Genomic DNA, 14,165 nt, shown 5'->3' on the forward strand with positions numbered 1-14,165 from the left:
AGTTCATGGCAAAAAGCATTCTTTGAGCAATAGTCAAACGCTTAACACACACTCAATCTACCACAAAGAATCAGCTCTGCTTTGACAGCTCTTAGGTTTCTCAACAAACCGTCCCCCTCCATCTGATTTGTTTGCCAAGATTTCTTCCCAAAGCTGCCATTTTATTATCTCGGCTGAAGCACCAAAGATGATTAAAGATTTCTGTGTCGAGTTGGAAGATGTCAGCATCAGTGAAAAGTTATCCTTCACTCGCTTGCGTCCTGACTTTTCAGACTGCTGTGTTGCAAATGGCTTATCTGCTACCGGACCCAAGGCAATAACCACCTCCTCTGACTTTCAGCTTTCACATTCTTAGAAAGAGGAGCGAGACCACAGAAGCAAGGACCGTGTTTAGACCGAGCTCATTCAACAAGTGGTTTCCAAACGCTCCAAGAATTATCCACACACCTGCTCAGCTTTTCTCCTCTTACTTCCAGATCCAGCTTTTCACACGGAAGCGAAAGGCACCGCAGTTCATCGAGATGGGGAATTTGGAAGCAATCTCATAGCAGAGCTGGTTTGGATGTAAGTTTTGCTTTACTCAGGTCCAGGCAGAGCATTTTTTTTGTTTCAGAACTTGAGCTGGCAATAACTGGGACTGCTTGAGTCAGCTCTGCGTGAACCACACGCACAAAACTGGAAGCTTGCTTTTTTAGTGCAAATGCATATGCCTTAAACATAACCCCAGCCCACTGAATGAACTGCTTACACACGTGCAGATTAGAAGTGCACTTGGCCCGACTACTCCAACTTCTCCACTTCTCTCAAGTTTGGCCTCTTCAACCAATTAAGAGCACCTCAAACTAGGCTAAACCAACCTGCTGGTTCGAATTCAAGGCTCAATCAACAAGCCATGCAAGTATGTTAACGTTCACCACACACCGTAGGCAGGGCTGCAAGTCCCTCGGCCAAGCACTCCTGTGTGTCAGCTTTAGCTATAAATAAACTGTCTTAGGAAAAACTCACTCATAACTTTACATCCTTGAGGAGTCCAGAAGCATTCTGAAGATCTGACAAGGTCACCTGCATTTCCTGTCTGCTGCGGGTCTTCTGTTGCTACAAGACTGCCTCAGCCTGGTGAAAGATGACCTGGTTTTAATTATTCAGACATTTGCCACTTACCAAACGGGCTGCAGCAATGAAATAAAACCAGGCTTTAAGCCTTTGGCAGCCACAGAGTTGCAGCAAAATTAAAGTATATGTAATAACGTAAGAGGTTGGGTGCATTCAGATGTTGTTTCCAGATCAAGTCAGGTGCCAGCAGTGCTCCACGATCCTGGCTCAGCTACTTCTGCAATACCCACCAAAACATCACGATAAAAACTACTAATTATAATCTTCTGGCACACCAAGTTCACTATAATAATGAAGCTGACCTCCAGAAAAGAAAAAGAGACTACTTAGGGGGCACGACCCATCATCACAGAAATACCCAGAAAGCTTCTTCAGGATCATACCTATCACTTCAAGCAGCAAACAGGGCATACAGCTTTAATCCTAATTTCTCTAAGAACCCCGTAACACAATGCTAGACAGATGTTCCCTATGTTTAACGACAACAAAAAGAGTTTAGGGAGGACAAGAATTAGCATAATTAAAAATAGGCAGAGAACAGACGTAATTCCAAAGAGGCATGGCAGCGGACATCCACGAGACAACCTACCATTCCTATTGTGCCATCCCCACTCTTATGCTATAGAGTTATTTCATCAAAAATGAAGAACGCTCACGATCTGCATAGATTTGCTTCAAAATAAGTACTTCAGTTGCTGCTCGATGATGCAGAAATTACAACAGTTAGTGTCTTCCTGGGCAAACAGCCTTAACTGTTCTCATTATTCAGTCCTTCTGAATCTTGATTTTAGTCACAAGACAGTACTGACCGTCAAAGCTGTCTACTTGAGCTCTTCAGTGCTCCCAGGAGCCAAACCCCAGGTAACAGGCAGTATGCTCAGCTTCGTTCCTCCTTAAGCTGCTTCCCGTAACTGCTTGGTTCCTGAGGTAGCCTTTGAATGCAGCATCAGAGCTGCTTGCGTACACACATCTTACAGAGGAGAGTCCTTGAAAATCTTTTCAAAGATTCAGTAGGAATGGAAGTGTAAAAATACAACAGAAATAATTGCTCTGAAGATGCATTTCACTTGCCCAGACACACACAAGCTGAAGGAAAGGTGATTAAACTCTGAAGAGCAGGGCTTTTCCTCGGTAAGCATACGTACCTCCAAGCTGTCTAATGTGGTTTGATGAAACGAGTATTCTACTCTTAAATCTTCAGCTGGCAGGTTGTACAAGAGTCACGTGAAATTTCAATTATAAAATAACGAAATCAAGGAGCTGTGAGGCAGTGTGAAAGCTAAAAAAACTCCCGAATAGATGACATAAACGTATGTCTGTACTCACTTTAAAATGAACCAGGAGACTGATACCGTCTAGAAAGATTCAGTAGCTCCCAGCCTGCAAAATGCAGACACCTACCTTGTAAGATTTCAGCTTGTATCGCTAGAAGAGACCTGAGGGAACGCTACCTAAAAACCTTATGACAAAGGCAGCAACGACAACGTAGAGAAGTCTTGCCCCAGACATATCACCCCCTTTTTTTTTTTGAATTGGAAACTATGCTTTATTTAAAAATCTGGGAGCAGACTAGCAGAAGCTTTTTTTAAATGCAGGACTTGACAGACAGCATCGGAACATGTCACAAATAGTTTAACTTCCGCATTCTTGCCATGTTTATGAGAACACGAAGTGCTATGTTCCTATTCTGCAAGAACAGGACCAAGGAATTGAGGTAAGGTATTAAGCATGTTTGTTTGTCACTGGGGGAAGGAACATGCTGCTCTGCTAACTAGCTTCAATTCAGGAGTTCTGTATCTATCATTTCCTTTGAAATCTTTCAGAATCCAGAACTTCTGGGAAGGGTACTCCTTCCTCTTAGACATTTGATGTTCCCTGAAGGTTTTCAAAGAGACCACTAAAGAAACATGAGCTGTTCACTGAAAGTTGTATTCTTTCCTTACCTTGGTTCAGGAAGTCATAAAAGCAGGTTTATGGGAGAAAACTTACAGCATTTTAGTAGTATCAAAATAAGTTAATGGAATACAGAGAAAACAACTACCAAATATGTTATAAATACTAATATCTCTACAAGACTGTACGCCACTGGCATGTATTCCCTATCTCGTTCCACCATCAGCAATGGGGCCAGATGCAAGAGAAATTTTTCACCACAGCCTCCTACCTTTGTACATTCTTGAGTACCAATCTAACAGTAACGGCAGCACCCAGAACTGAAGACTTTGAGAAGAATCTTGTGACTTCAGTGGCCTGGTTCATTCAGGCAAACAGATCTGAAGTGGGTAAAATACTCCCCAAATGCAACTTACATTCTCTGAGAGCTCTCAAAATGCTTGAGCAGCTTGTTAGGAAGACTTTAAAAAAAGCTGATGCAGAAAGTTGAAAGATGCGTGAAGTAATACACTCCTAATATAGTGTAACATTAAAAACAAACACATGTGCTTATGAAATCTCTCTGGAATGAGAACATCAGCTATTCCCCCCTGTGCCCAGTTTTTAAAAGCTCTTAATAAGAATTCAGGGCAACCCTGAAATCCAAAAAAAAAGTATGAAGCCAAATCAGACGCTTAATCTAGTAATAATTACGATGCAATGTGTTATAATAAAGACTGAGTACACAGAGAACCTCACTGTAATTACTCAACAGTTTACATTGGAGTTAGAAAAGCTGTTTAAAGACAGGTTACTGAAGAAATTTAATAACGCACGTTAATTGCTATGCTCTATTCAGTTAGGAGCATGTGAGAAACATGAGCTATTAGCTTAGAAAGAAAACTGCAAGGTCAGACATTTGAGGTTTTCTATAGCAACTCAAGTCCTCTGAGAGCTGGCAGAATTGACTCTCCAATAGCTGCGAAGAGAAGATCTCAAGCAGGAGCTAATCCTGAAAAAATCTCGCAGAACACAGGTAAATGGCCCAATAGGGATTAATATACTCAGCTAAACTTTCTCCTTTTCAGAAACTGTTGTGAAATAAAGTATTAAGTCAGGAGGGTTTGGAAGGCTCCAGCCGAAAGGACTAAACCTTCCACTTTGTCTCAGACAACAGGAAATTAGTTTAATCTTTATACTCCCACACACAGGCAGCTCTGCTCCTCAGAAATGCGTTTTCCAGATATAAATGCTCTAGCTTGATACCTGTCGGAAAGCGATGAAGAGGCAAGAGGACGATCATGTGCTTACAGAAGTAAAGCTGAAGCTAAACACGTTAATGTTCTATTAAGTTATTAAAATGGTATCGAAGATTTCTTGGATAACTTGCCCCCAAATGCTTTGCAGAGCTATTACTATAGTCCATATTTTATCACGTCAGAACAGTTAAAGCTCAGCGACAGCTTAACTTGAGGCAAGTTACCTCAGCTGTCCTGCCAAAGGTCAGTGAGCTTCAAAAAGAAATCAGACACTTCCAAGCATCCCAACCCTCCCAGTTATGCACAGTATGAAAAGATCCTTCCACTTCGACTGGGACTTGTAAGAAATGCTGCAAAAAATAAACACTAAAACACTTGGATTTACCCAAGGAGATCAAGAAATTGAGGCAATAGGGACAGCGATTTTCCACAAATTCATTTTCCTCCAGCCATTTCTTTTGCTCATTTTTCCAAATCTTGCAAATGAAAAAACAAACAAGGTTACTGGTGCTGCAAGCCTGACTTTGCAACCGCCCGCAGACACACAGAGGATCGGAGTGGAGCAGCTGCTCTCCCGCAGCTGGTCAGCGCTGCATTCCTTTGAGTTCTGCGGTTGCAGGCTACAAAGCGAAGCTTAACCGGTAATTGCCACTATTTTCATATTTGAGCACACAGGTGCAAAGACAGTGGGAAAACAGGCAAAGTGCCAAAACGCAGGAGGCATTCGGGGAGTGGATTTAAGGACAGCAAGATAGCTTCCTAGCAGCTTAATAACAATAACCCAGTTCCACGTTGAAAGACTGATTACAGACCAGAAGAAAAATTCTTCGTTGAGTATTAAGTTGATTTATTAGTAGGTAACAATTCAAAAGACTCTTTCCTAACTGTTTAGAAGTCCTCCATGCCAAAGACAGCTATTTATTTTGTCATGTATCAAGCAGTACAACAACATTTGCAGCAACTCCCCACTGAAGGCTGCTGCTGGTGTCTGCAGTTCATTCCCATAGCCAGTAGAGAAACACAAAAGGCAAAGTTTTCCAATCAGAAGCCACAACTTACCCACAAGGCGCACTAATTAAGTCTTTCTATCGTTATTAAATGCCTAATCAATAGGATACGCCTGTCAATAGATCTAGAATGACAAAACTGGACTATAATTCGCTCACAGACTCAGCTCCTGTCCCACGCCTACGGAACGCAGTACCAAATAACTTCAAAATCAGCATCCCAGCACAGTACCGAGAATGGTTCAAATTCAGGTGTTTTTTTGTTGATTTGAAGGAAGTACATGAGTGTATCTACGGCGTACTTACTCTCGCTCCTTCTCTGTCAGTTTGTCATTGATGTTATCTTTGATTGTAGACCTGGAGCCCTTGTGGATTATGGGATACCTGAGTGGCACTTGTAAGAAGTAGGATATCATGGAAACCAAGTGAGCGGTGTAGCCCAGGGCAACGGCAATGCTCCCGTCATCTTTTGCTGTCAATAACAACAAAAATCCATTAAATAAATCAGTTGAATCTCCGTGCAGACTGAGCACTTCATGAAGTTATCAGAAGTTATAACATACAAACAGACACAAGTGAAACACGTTTAGACTGCTTTATAATTATTTTCAGTTCACCATTTGCCTCATTAAAGGTAACATAAGATGGCTGATGACGTACCCTCCTTCCAATTTGACACTTCTGAAGCTTAACGTTACTCTTCCCAAAGTTTGGCTGGGTCCGGGAGGGTAAAGAAGAGATGGAAAAAATAGGAAAAAAAATCTCTAGATATAACTCAAACTTTCTGCACTTCTCAATAAGCAGGTGACGTATTACCAGGGTCAGAAAAAAAGCTACATTCCTCTGTAACTTTACTCATTAGAGAGATCAGTTGGAAAGAGACTGACCCCAGGTTCTACACTCTGTTGTCTGGCAGTAAGTCAAAGAAGTTAGATTAAGCCGTTGTTTTAAAGTGTCATTTTTAATGTGACATTTAAGGCTGCAGCCTTAAAGCTTCGCCTGCTGGGAATACACAGGTCTTGAGATTCAAATTACATCCTTTCTAGGATCCAAATACTAGCCATGTAAAGGCTTCTCCTTTCTGGTTCAGTTTTACATTCCCCTCCTCTTTGTAAGTGAGCATACCAATACAAACACCACAACAGACTCATCCCTACAAGGGAGTCCCAGGCAATAAACCAAGGGCACTCTAAGAAAGCTTTTAATGATGCTCAACAACATCCGAAATCACGCAGACTTCTAGAATGAGAGATGATACGTGAATTTCAATATTAAATCCTTTAAAAAAGGATTTTGTTAAACATCCAACTTTTGAAGCAACATTATTTTTGCAAATAAAGCCACTGATACTTGAGATGCCCTTTTTTTTTTTTTTTTAATATTTTCTACTGAGAGTCTGAACTAAGGTACAGCAAGTCTACTGCTGTACCTTAGTAGACTAGGTACTGCTTAGTAGACTTAGGTACTGCTTTTCAAGTATAACTCTGTATTTCACTAATTTGAATGTTTAGTACTTCTTCCCTGTTAAAACACTATTTCCAGAGACTTTGATAAAGAATTAATCATTCTTCTGTAAGGAGTTAATATCAGTAAACTGAAAACAGGCCAAAAGACGCACACCACTGCTTTCTCAGGAATTACAGAACTGAATTCATTCTCACAAGTGCAACCAGGAAAACAAATCAATGTGTTAAACATTATTCCTCCATTATTCTAGCATTCAACATACCCGCTGTTAGTACAAATTAACTCCTCTTGGATGCCTTTAAAGAGTTAGATAATTGATTGAGGTTTTGCCCAAGAAACCATACGACTGGCAGAGTGAACAAGTACTAAGAGCAAGAAATTCCCAAGGGGATTTTAACGAAGTTCCAATTCACATCCGACACCTACAGATGAATGCACGCAGTTACCTGTATGACCCTTACACAGGCAGGCATATGGGTTTGCTTCTGCAAAAAGATGATGTGCAAAGTTACAGTAGAAGCTGACTTGTAAAATCCTGCCACGCCACGGCAGGAATTAGGGTCAGGAAGCTTTAAGTCACATTTATGCAAGATGTTTATTGGGTAAGTTCATCAGCAACCGCAACAAACTAAATGGAGATTTATGCGTGTTGCCTGAGCACTATTTATAGACTGGAACTAGGAAAAATGCATATTTTTTTTTCCCCCTAGAATGACTGAGTTCAGAAGACAGCTCTGGAAATTGCCTATTTCTACCCCTCTGCTCTCAGCAGGATAAGCTACAGCAGGTTGCCAAGGACCGCAAGCTGGGCTCTGAGCATTTCCAAGAAAGGAGGCTCCACCTCCCCTCTGGATAACCTGCCGCAGCGTATCACTCATTCAACTTTGAATACAGAAGTACTCTTTTAAGAGTCAGTTCCTAGCTAGCATGAAGGACGTTTCTAAGAATAAATAATGAGCAAGTTTTCTTCCAGTCCAGACTTTTCCAATCAGAAACGTGGATCCTTAGCCATTACTATCAGTTTACTTCATTCTATCACGTTTAGAAGCAGCGTCAACTGTAAGAACTAAGTTAAGAATATCCAGCTACCTTGAAAGTCTTCAGAATTAGGAAGCTTGACTCCACAAACAAAGTAATCCTTTTGATCATTCTGCAAGTTTAAAATCAACAATGGAAAGTGAGAATGGGACAACAACAGCCAGAAAATAGAAGTCTGTAAAAAAAAAAAACCCAATGACAACAAAGCATCTCGTAAAGAAAAAACTAAATATTCAATGAAACCCAGACAGCCTGAGATAGTGTTTTAGTAACATTTCAAATAAATCAAAAGTAAATGCAACCTTTCTTTTTTAAAGTAAGAGCTTTACCTTAATTCATTGCAGAAAAAGGTTTAGGAGCTCTGTATTTTGACATCTGTTTTTGTGCACTCTACTAAAGTTCAGCTAGGCTACTGTCAAGGTTACTTTACATAATTACATACAAAGTGGCAAGTATCCATTAAATTACAGTTACGTGCATTCTACTCTTAGAGTTGAGGCTATTTGAATGATGCTGGCATAAGTCCTCTCCGTGTGAGGTTTACAACTTAAGGACCAAATCCAAGAAAAAGTTGTAAAAAGCAAAATGAGGGAAAAGTTTGATCCTACAGAAAAGCGAGGTTTGTCCCAGGTGTGAAACGAGCTTCCTGTTTACATCTAGAATACATTTTAGACCATCTGGAACATACCAGATCAATAGGGTAGATGTAAGACAGCTCCGACAGCAACTGCTTGCATCGAATGGTCTGCTGGGCATTTGTCTTCAAAAACAGTTCTCTGCAGGGAAAAGAACCCAAAATCACTTGTTTCTTTGAAAGCTTCAAGTTAAGGTATCAACCCACATCACACCCCTCAAGAAGACAGTTCCACAAGGATAGCTAAAGAGACAAAGCAACAGTTCATTTTCAGTTCTGTCTTATATTACAGGCTTATGGGGACTACAACAATTAACCATTACAAAGCAGTGCTTCACCAAAATAGCCAAAAATAGGAAAAAAAAAAGTTCTATCATAGCCTACAGGTGTACAAGAGCCCATTGCCCTCTCTTCTAGGCTTGCTGCTGTTAATTATCACTTGAGATAACTAGGAACTGTAGCAGTGAGGTCTTAACAGAAGTTTTAGGGCAACAATAAGGAAGAATTTGGTGCAAAAGAAGTCCCTTTAAATGCCTTACTCTCAAACCTGTGTGTTTTTTCTGATTGCAGACTAGTGGGAAAAAAATCGTGGGTCCTGTTACCTCTTAGCAGTGCATTCTTTTCTTAATTCATGCAGAGATTCGTTATGCTCTTGAAGCTTCTGGTATTCAGTCTCAAACGCGTTTTCTATATGAGGAAACAGGAAAAAAACATAATTAGCATCAACTATTTTCTTAAATCTGAAGCTGTAGGAGTAGATACTGCCACAAGCATTGGCACCAACCCGCTGTTTAGTCTCAGGTGCCCATCTGCTCTGACATGCTGCCAAGCTGGGGAACGACAGCGCAGGAGGCACACCTGTCTTTGTGCCCCATGCACCGTTCACCAGCCAAGCACAACCTGTGAAAACTCATTCTCCTTTAACACCCGTTGCCTTCGCGTCCACAGTGGTGTAACTCTGCTAAGGCAGCTCAAGTCCTTGCACTGGCAGAGTTAAGCAAACAACACACACTTCATTTTAGTATCGACTCATTATTTTGGACTCTACTGGGAATTCAGAAAAGTCTTTGGTTGCTGGTGAGCTCCTACCAAGACACAACCTTGTAGGGTTTTACTGTAGGACCCTTTCAGAGTAAAGCAAAATGCCAAAAAGACCAAGCAAATGCTTGCACCTTTCACTTATGTCACAAGCTCTCAAGACTGATTTTTGTCTTCTAACACCTGAAGCAGGATCCTAGTCTAACAGGCACAGTAAAACCCTTTGTGACATTAAAACATGGCTGCATCATGGCACTGTTTGCTGCGTTACAGTGCAACTCTTCCCATTTTCTTCAGAAAATTTCAATTAAGCACAGTTTTAAGGCTGCTATGGACAGGTGTCACGTTAAAAAATTATTTAGAGGCAGAATACAGGAAAGTGCATTCCAGAATTCAGTATAACAGATGGTGAAGAGATTTTATCTGACTGTAAAGTTTATCTAAAGGTAAGCAGAAGCACTTTAAAGCTTAACCAAAAAAAAAAAAACGACAAAACAGCACCTTTACTTTGATCACCATCATCATAATTTAGTGTAGTGGTTTTACGTGGCAAGGTTTTGGCAGCAGGGGGCTGCAGGGGCAACCTCTGTGAGCAGAGCCCAGCAGCTGCCCCATGTCACATCAGAGGCAGCTCCAGTTACTCCAAAAGGGAACTGCCGCTGGCCAGAGCCAAGCCAGTGAGTGATGTTGTGAGTTGTTTGCGCCTCTGTGAGAGAAGATTTAAGGGAAAAAAAATGCTGTGCTGCAGCAGCTGAGAGAGTGAGGAGTGAGAAGCAGCCCTGCAGCCCCCAAGGTGAGTGCAGCAGGAGGGCAGGAGGTGCTCCTGGCACGCAGCAGCAGTTCCCCTGCGGCCAGTGGAGAGGCCCCTGGTGGAGCAGGCTGCGTCCCTGCAGCCCACGGGTCCCACATTGAGCAGATCTCCACGCTGCAGCCCGTGGAGGAGCCCCCGGTGGAGCAGGTGGATGTGGCCTGGAGGAGGCTGCGGCCCATGGAGAGCCCCCGCAGGAGCAGGCCCCGGGCCAGAGCTGCAGCCCGTGGAGAGGAGCCCAGGCGGGAGCAGAGGGCCTGGGGGGAGCTGCTGCCTGTGGGGGACCCGTGCTGGAGCAGTTTGCTCCTGGGGCATGGATCCCGTGGTACGGAGCCATGTGGGAGCAGTTCTTGAACAGGATCCCACAGGCTCAGTTGGGGAAGGACAGCATCCCGTGGGAGGGACCCCATGTGGAGCAGGGGCAAAGAGTGACCTTGAAGGAGTGGCAGAGACAAAGCTTCAGGGACTGACCACAGCCCCCATTCCCCGTCCCCCTGTGCCACTCAGGAGGAAGAGGTGGAAGAGGATGGGTGAGGGGAAGGTATTTTTACTTTGCTTTTAGTTTCTCACTGTTCTAGTCTGCCAGTGATAGGTAATAAATTATTTTAATCTCCCTATACCGAGTCTGTTTTGCCCAAGGCTATAATTGTTGAGTCATCTCCCTGTCCTTATCTCAACCCTCAAGCCCTTTCCATCCTATTTTCTCCCCCTTTCCCTTTGAGGAGGGGGAAGTGAGGGAGCGGTTGTGGTGGAGCTCAGCTGCCAAGCTGGGTAAAACCACCACAGCTAGGCTACTACGCTTCTGATCAATGGATTTTAGACACCTGCAACAGAAGTAGTAACATCTGTACGCTCACCTCGGTCATGCAAAGTATTCTTTTCCTTATGCAACGAGGCTACTTCGTGACCAAGGGCCTTCCTCTGTCTCTCCAGTTCATTACGTAGCACCAGGATCTTCAGCTGTAAACATTCACTCTCCTTTTTCTATCGGAAGAAAAACAGATTAAGTAAAAACAGAAAATATTTTATTCAAGTTTTTCTTCACATAAGTAGTTCTGTAAAAGGGATGATAGGGGGAAAGGGCAAAGTAGGACAAGACTGGCATCTGCCAGACTAAGAAGTGAGACAACAGATTACGAGGGACCCTAATCAGTTTGCTGCTTTGGAAGGAGAAAACCTCGGTTTTGTTCTGGAGTGTTTGTTCATCCTACAGGATACATCTCCTCTCCTGTGCTCCATGATACAGCCTGGCCCAGGGCAGAAATTAAGAGATGGAGGAGATGCAGCAGGAAGTTTCCACAGGACGGGTACGTGGACAGTAACAGCAGAGTGCTAACAGCACAAAAATTCCCTGGCAAAGGGCTTGGTAACAAGAGAGGAGCTGAGCAATGAGGAGCCTGGGCTAAATTGAGATAGGGAGCAGGAAAAATGCTGGATGTTTCTGAGCTGTGCCATTAAATTCTGTTCCCAGCTTCAGAGAGATGAGAAAAGAGGATCCACATGGGAAGAACCCAGAGCAGCGAACAGATTATGGCATTATGCATAGTTACATTAGAAGGATCCCTCCTTTCAAAGTTTCAAGATTCTTTTTCCCCCGTGTCATTTTTTTCTTTGATGCATTTTCATCACTAAGAAGTTACACTTCCAGGAGCACAGCGAAGTAGAGTTTTCTTTTATTAAAGGGTGGGTTGGTTTTCCTGTTTGGTTGTTTTGTGGAGGTGCTGGGGAGAATATAGTTCTTTTTTGACTTTTTTCCCCCTGTTTTCAGTTTGGAATCCTTGTTAAGAATAACTGAAGACAGATTCAAAATGGAAAAAGAGAGCTTGCATCCCTCCAGTCCAACCGTACCCCTGGACAGAGCTGAAAACGTGAAGACATCTCTGCGAGCACAGCTTCTGCACGCAGCACCAGACACTGCCACTTCATGCAACGCCACCAGCTTTCACTTTTTCCCAGCAGCTCATGGAGATAATGTTACTTCAACACTAACTGCATGAGAAAAAAGTCAGCTCTGCCTGAACTCTTCCCTCTCCTTCTTGTTTGCTTCAGTTACACATGTGCGCCCAGCCTTCTGGTTCAAGGCTCCAGCAGGAAATGTGACTCAGTATTAAGGAATGAAACTACAGCTCGCCCATTTATAAAGAGGGATGGAAGCCCAGGAAGAGTTTTGACTACTAAACAAAGGAGAAGTGGGTAATCATTTCCTTATACCACGTGCCATTTCACTAAGAAGCTGTATCACGTGCAGTATCGGTGTCATTTCTGGTTTTAATGTTGTTTATGTAGTTTTGCTCCGCATATTTATAAAGGAAAAGCCTTTCTGTGGAAGGACGAGGCTATCCATAACTGGAAAAAGATGATGAAGATGATTAAAAGTTTTTTAACAGCCAAGATACCAGCGGAAGTCAAACAAGCTCCAGGTTGGAGTCACTGACAGGAGATGTTCTATTGCTCTTAAGGCAGCTGACTTCATCTGCAATGCAACGCTGCAATTAGGGGTTTTCCACACTCTTCCACTTTATCAAACCCTTAATTTAGTTTGACACTTCTTAAAACTAGAGGAGTACCCTGTTTTTCACAGGGAGCAGGGTACAACAAGATGCAGGTAGTAGATTCATTCCACTTTAAATCCACCACAAGAACTCATCGAGATTTATCATTAAAAGTTTGTTTTTCCTGATAAAACTCTTGTATTTCCTATGCAGTTTTTATGCTTTGAGAGTACCAAAGCAATTATAATACAGCTAAAGCAGCACAAGCAGTCTATAAACACATCCGAGTAGCTCACACAAACCTGAGATCTGCTACGTTACGCTTCTCAGCTAAGTTTCCATTTGAAATGCCAGGTTTAAGTAAAGACTTTACATGCATGTTTTTAAAAAGAAGCAATTTTACGATCAGTCCGTCAAGGTGCTTCAACAAGCCTGCAGAATAAGATTTTACATGATCAAACTCACCAGTTCATTGCTTGTCGATGTACATCTCAGCTTTTCTTCAATCTCCCTTCCTATTTTCTGAACAGTTACCTGAGTCTGTTTAATTGCACACTGGGCTCTGTGAAGCCTGGAAAGAGAAGTCACGGCTGTTACTAAAGGTTCCCCACACGTCCCAGTGATGAACGCGCCAGGCATGTCAGAATCAGCAGAGGCAGTGGGAATTTGGACTGTCAGGCTCTGTTTGGAAATGAATGAAACATTAGAAGAGGAGCCATAACTTGCACGTTTTACAAATCAGTATTCAAAGGAAACCAGCAAACCTCTAAATTTAATCAGAAATGACAGATGTCTTTCATTTGTCTAATTCAATCGACGCAGATCATGCCAAACTATAATTATAGGGTTCTCATGTAATATTTAGGCTATAACAGAATTAACAGAGTGAAGACATGGGTATACACATGGCAGTTACCGTGAGCATCATTAACATGGGCTAATTTGAACACAAAGTGCAAAAATCCCTTAGATAGCACAGAAGTACCCGAGTCGAAAGCACAAACTCCACTTTTCCCATTCACAGCTTTACCATTAAGTTCTTCTCCATTTCTTAAACCATTATTCAGGCAGCCCTGGTGCTGGAGTAAGAGTTTAACTCCGCTAAGGCCTGGTTCGATCAGCAAAAAAAGCAGTCAGAGAACCCACGGCATGAAGTTAGCACTTGGCCAGGCAAACCCAGCCAACGGACCAAGCCTGTTCCAATACAAGCTTTAATGACCACCTCTGCTTAGCCAGAATTAAACTCTGCCTTATAGGAACATTAATTTTTACTAAAAAGAAGGCTGCACGCTTTCTGTGAGCCAAAGACCAAGACGCTGCAGTATATAGAGGCTGCTCAGCTCCTTCCTTATACATTTTCTAATCCCTTCCAGATTTACAAGCAATCGAGGCATTGCTATTTCAAGTCTTTGGCTAGCGGTTCTTAATGGTCTGTGT

At 42.5% G+C, this 14,165-nt stretch overlaps 1 protein-coding gene across 3 annotated transcripts in view; it reads right to left on the minus strand.

The window, feature by feature from the left end:
• UVRAG (UV radiation resistance associated) overlaps window positions 1-14,165 on the minus strand; it is a 114,573-nt gene that overhangs the window by 39,631 nt on the left and 60,777 nt on the right. For 2 of the 3 annotated variants that reach the window (XM_035343780.1, XM_035343789.1), the window contains 7 exons: window positions 13,194-13,299; window positions 11,094-11,220; window positions 8,993-9,077; window positions 8,445-8,532; window positions 7,808-7,868; window positions 7,165-7,203; window positions 5,558-5,723 (listed from right to left, as the gene is read on the minus strand). In XM_035343780.1, coding sequence (XP_035199671.1) covers window positions 5,558-5,723; window positions 7,165-7,203; window positions 7,808-7,868; window positions 8,445-8,532; window positions 8,993-9,077; window positions 11,094-11,220; window positions 13,194-13,299 — 672 coding nt within the window. The remainder of the gene's footprint in view (window positions 1-5,557; window positions 5,724-7,164; window positions 7,204-7,807; window positions 7,869-8,444; window positions 8,533-8,992; window positions 9,078-11,093; window positions 11,221-13,193; window positions 13,300-14,165) is intronic. The other variant, XM_035343799.1, reaches the window with a different exon arrangement.

Source organism: Oxyura jamaicensis, chromosome 1, assembly GCF_011077185.1.
Source record: "Oxyura jamaicensis isolate SHBP4307 breed ruddy duck chromosome 1, BPBGC_Ojam_1.0, whole genome shotgun sequence".
Lineage (NCBI taxonomy): Eukaryota > Metazoa > Chordata > Aves > Anseriformes > Anatidae > Oxyura > Oxyura jamaicensis.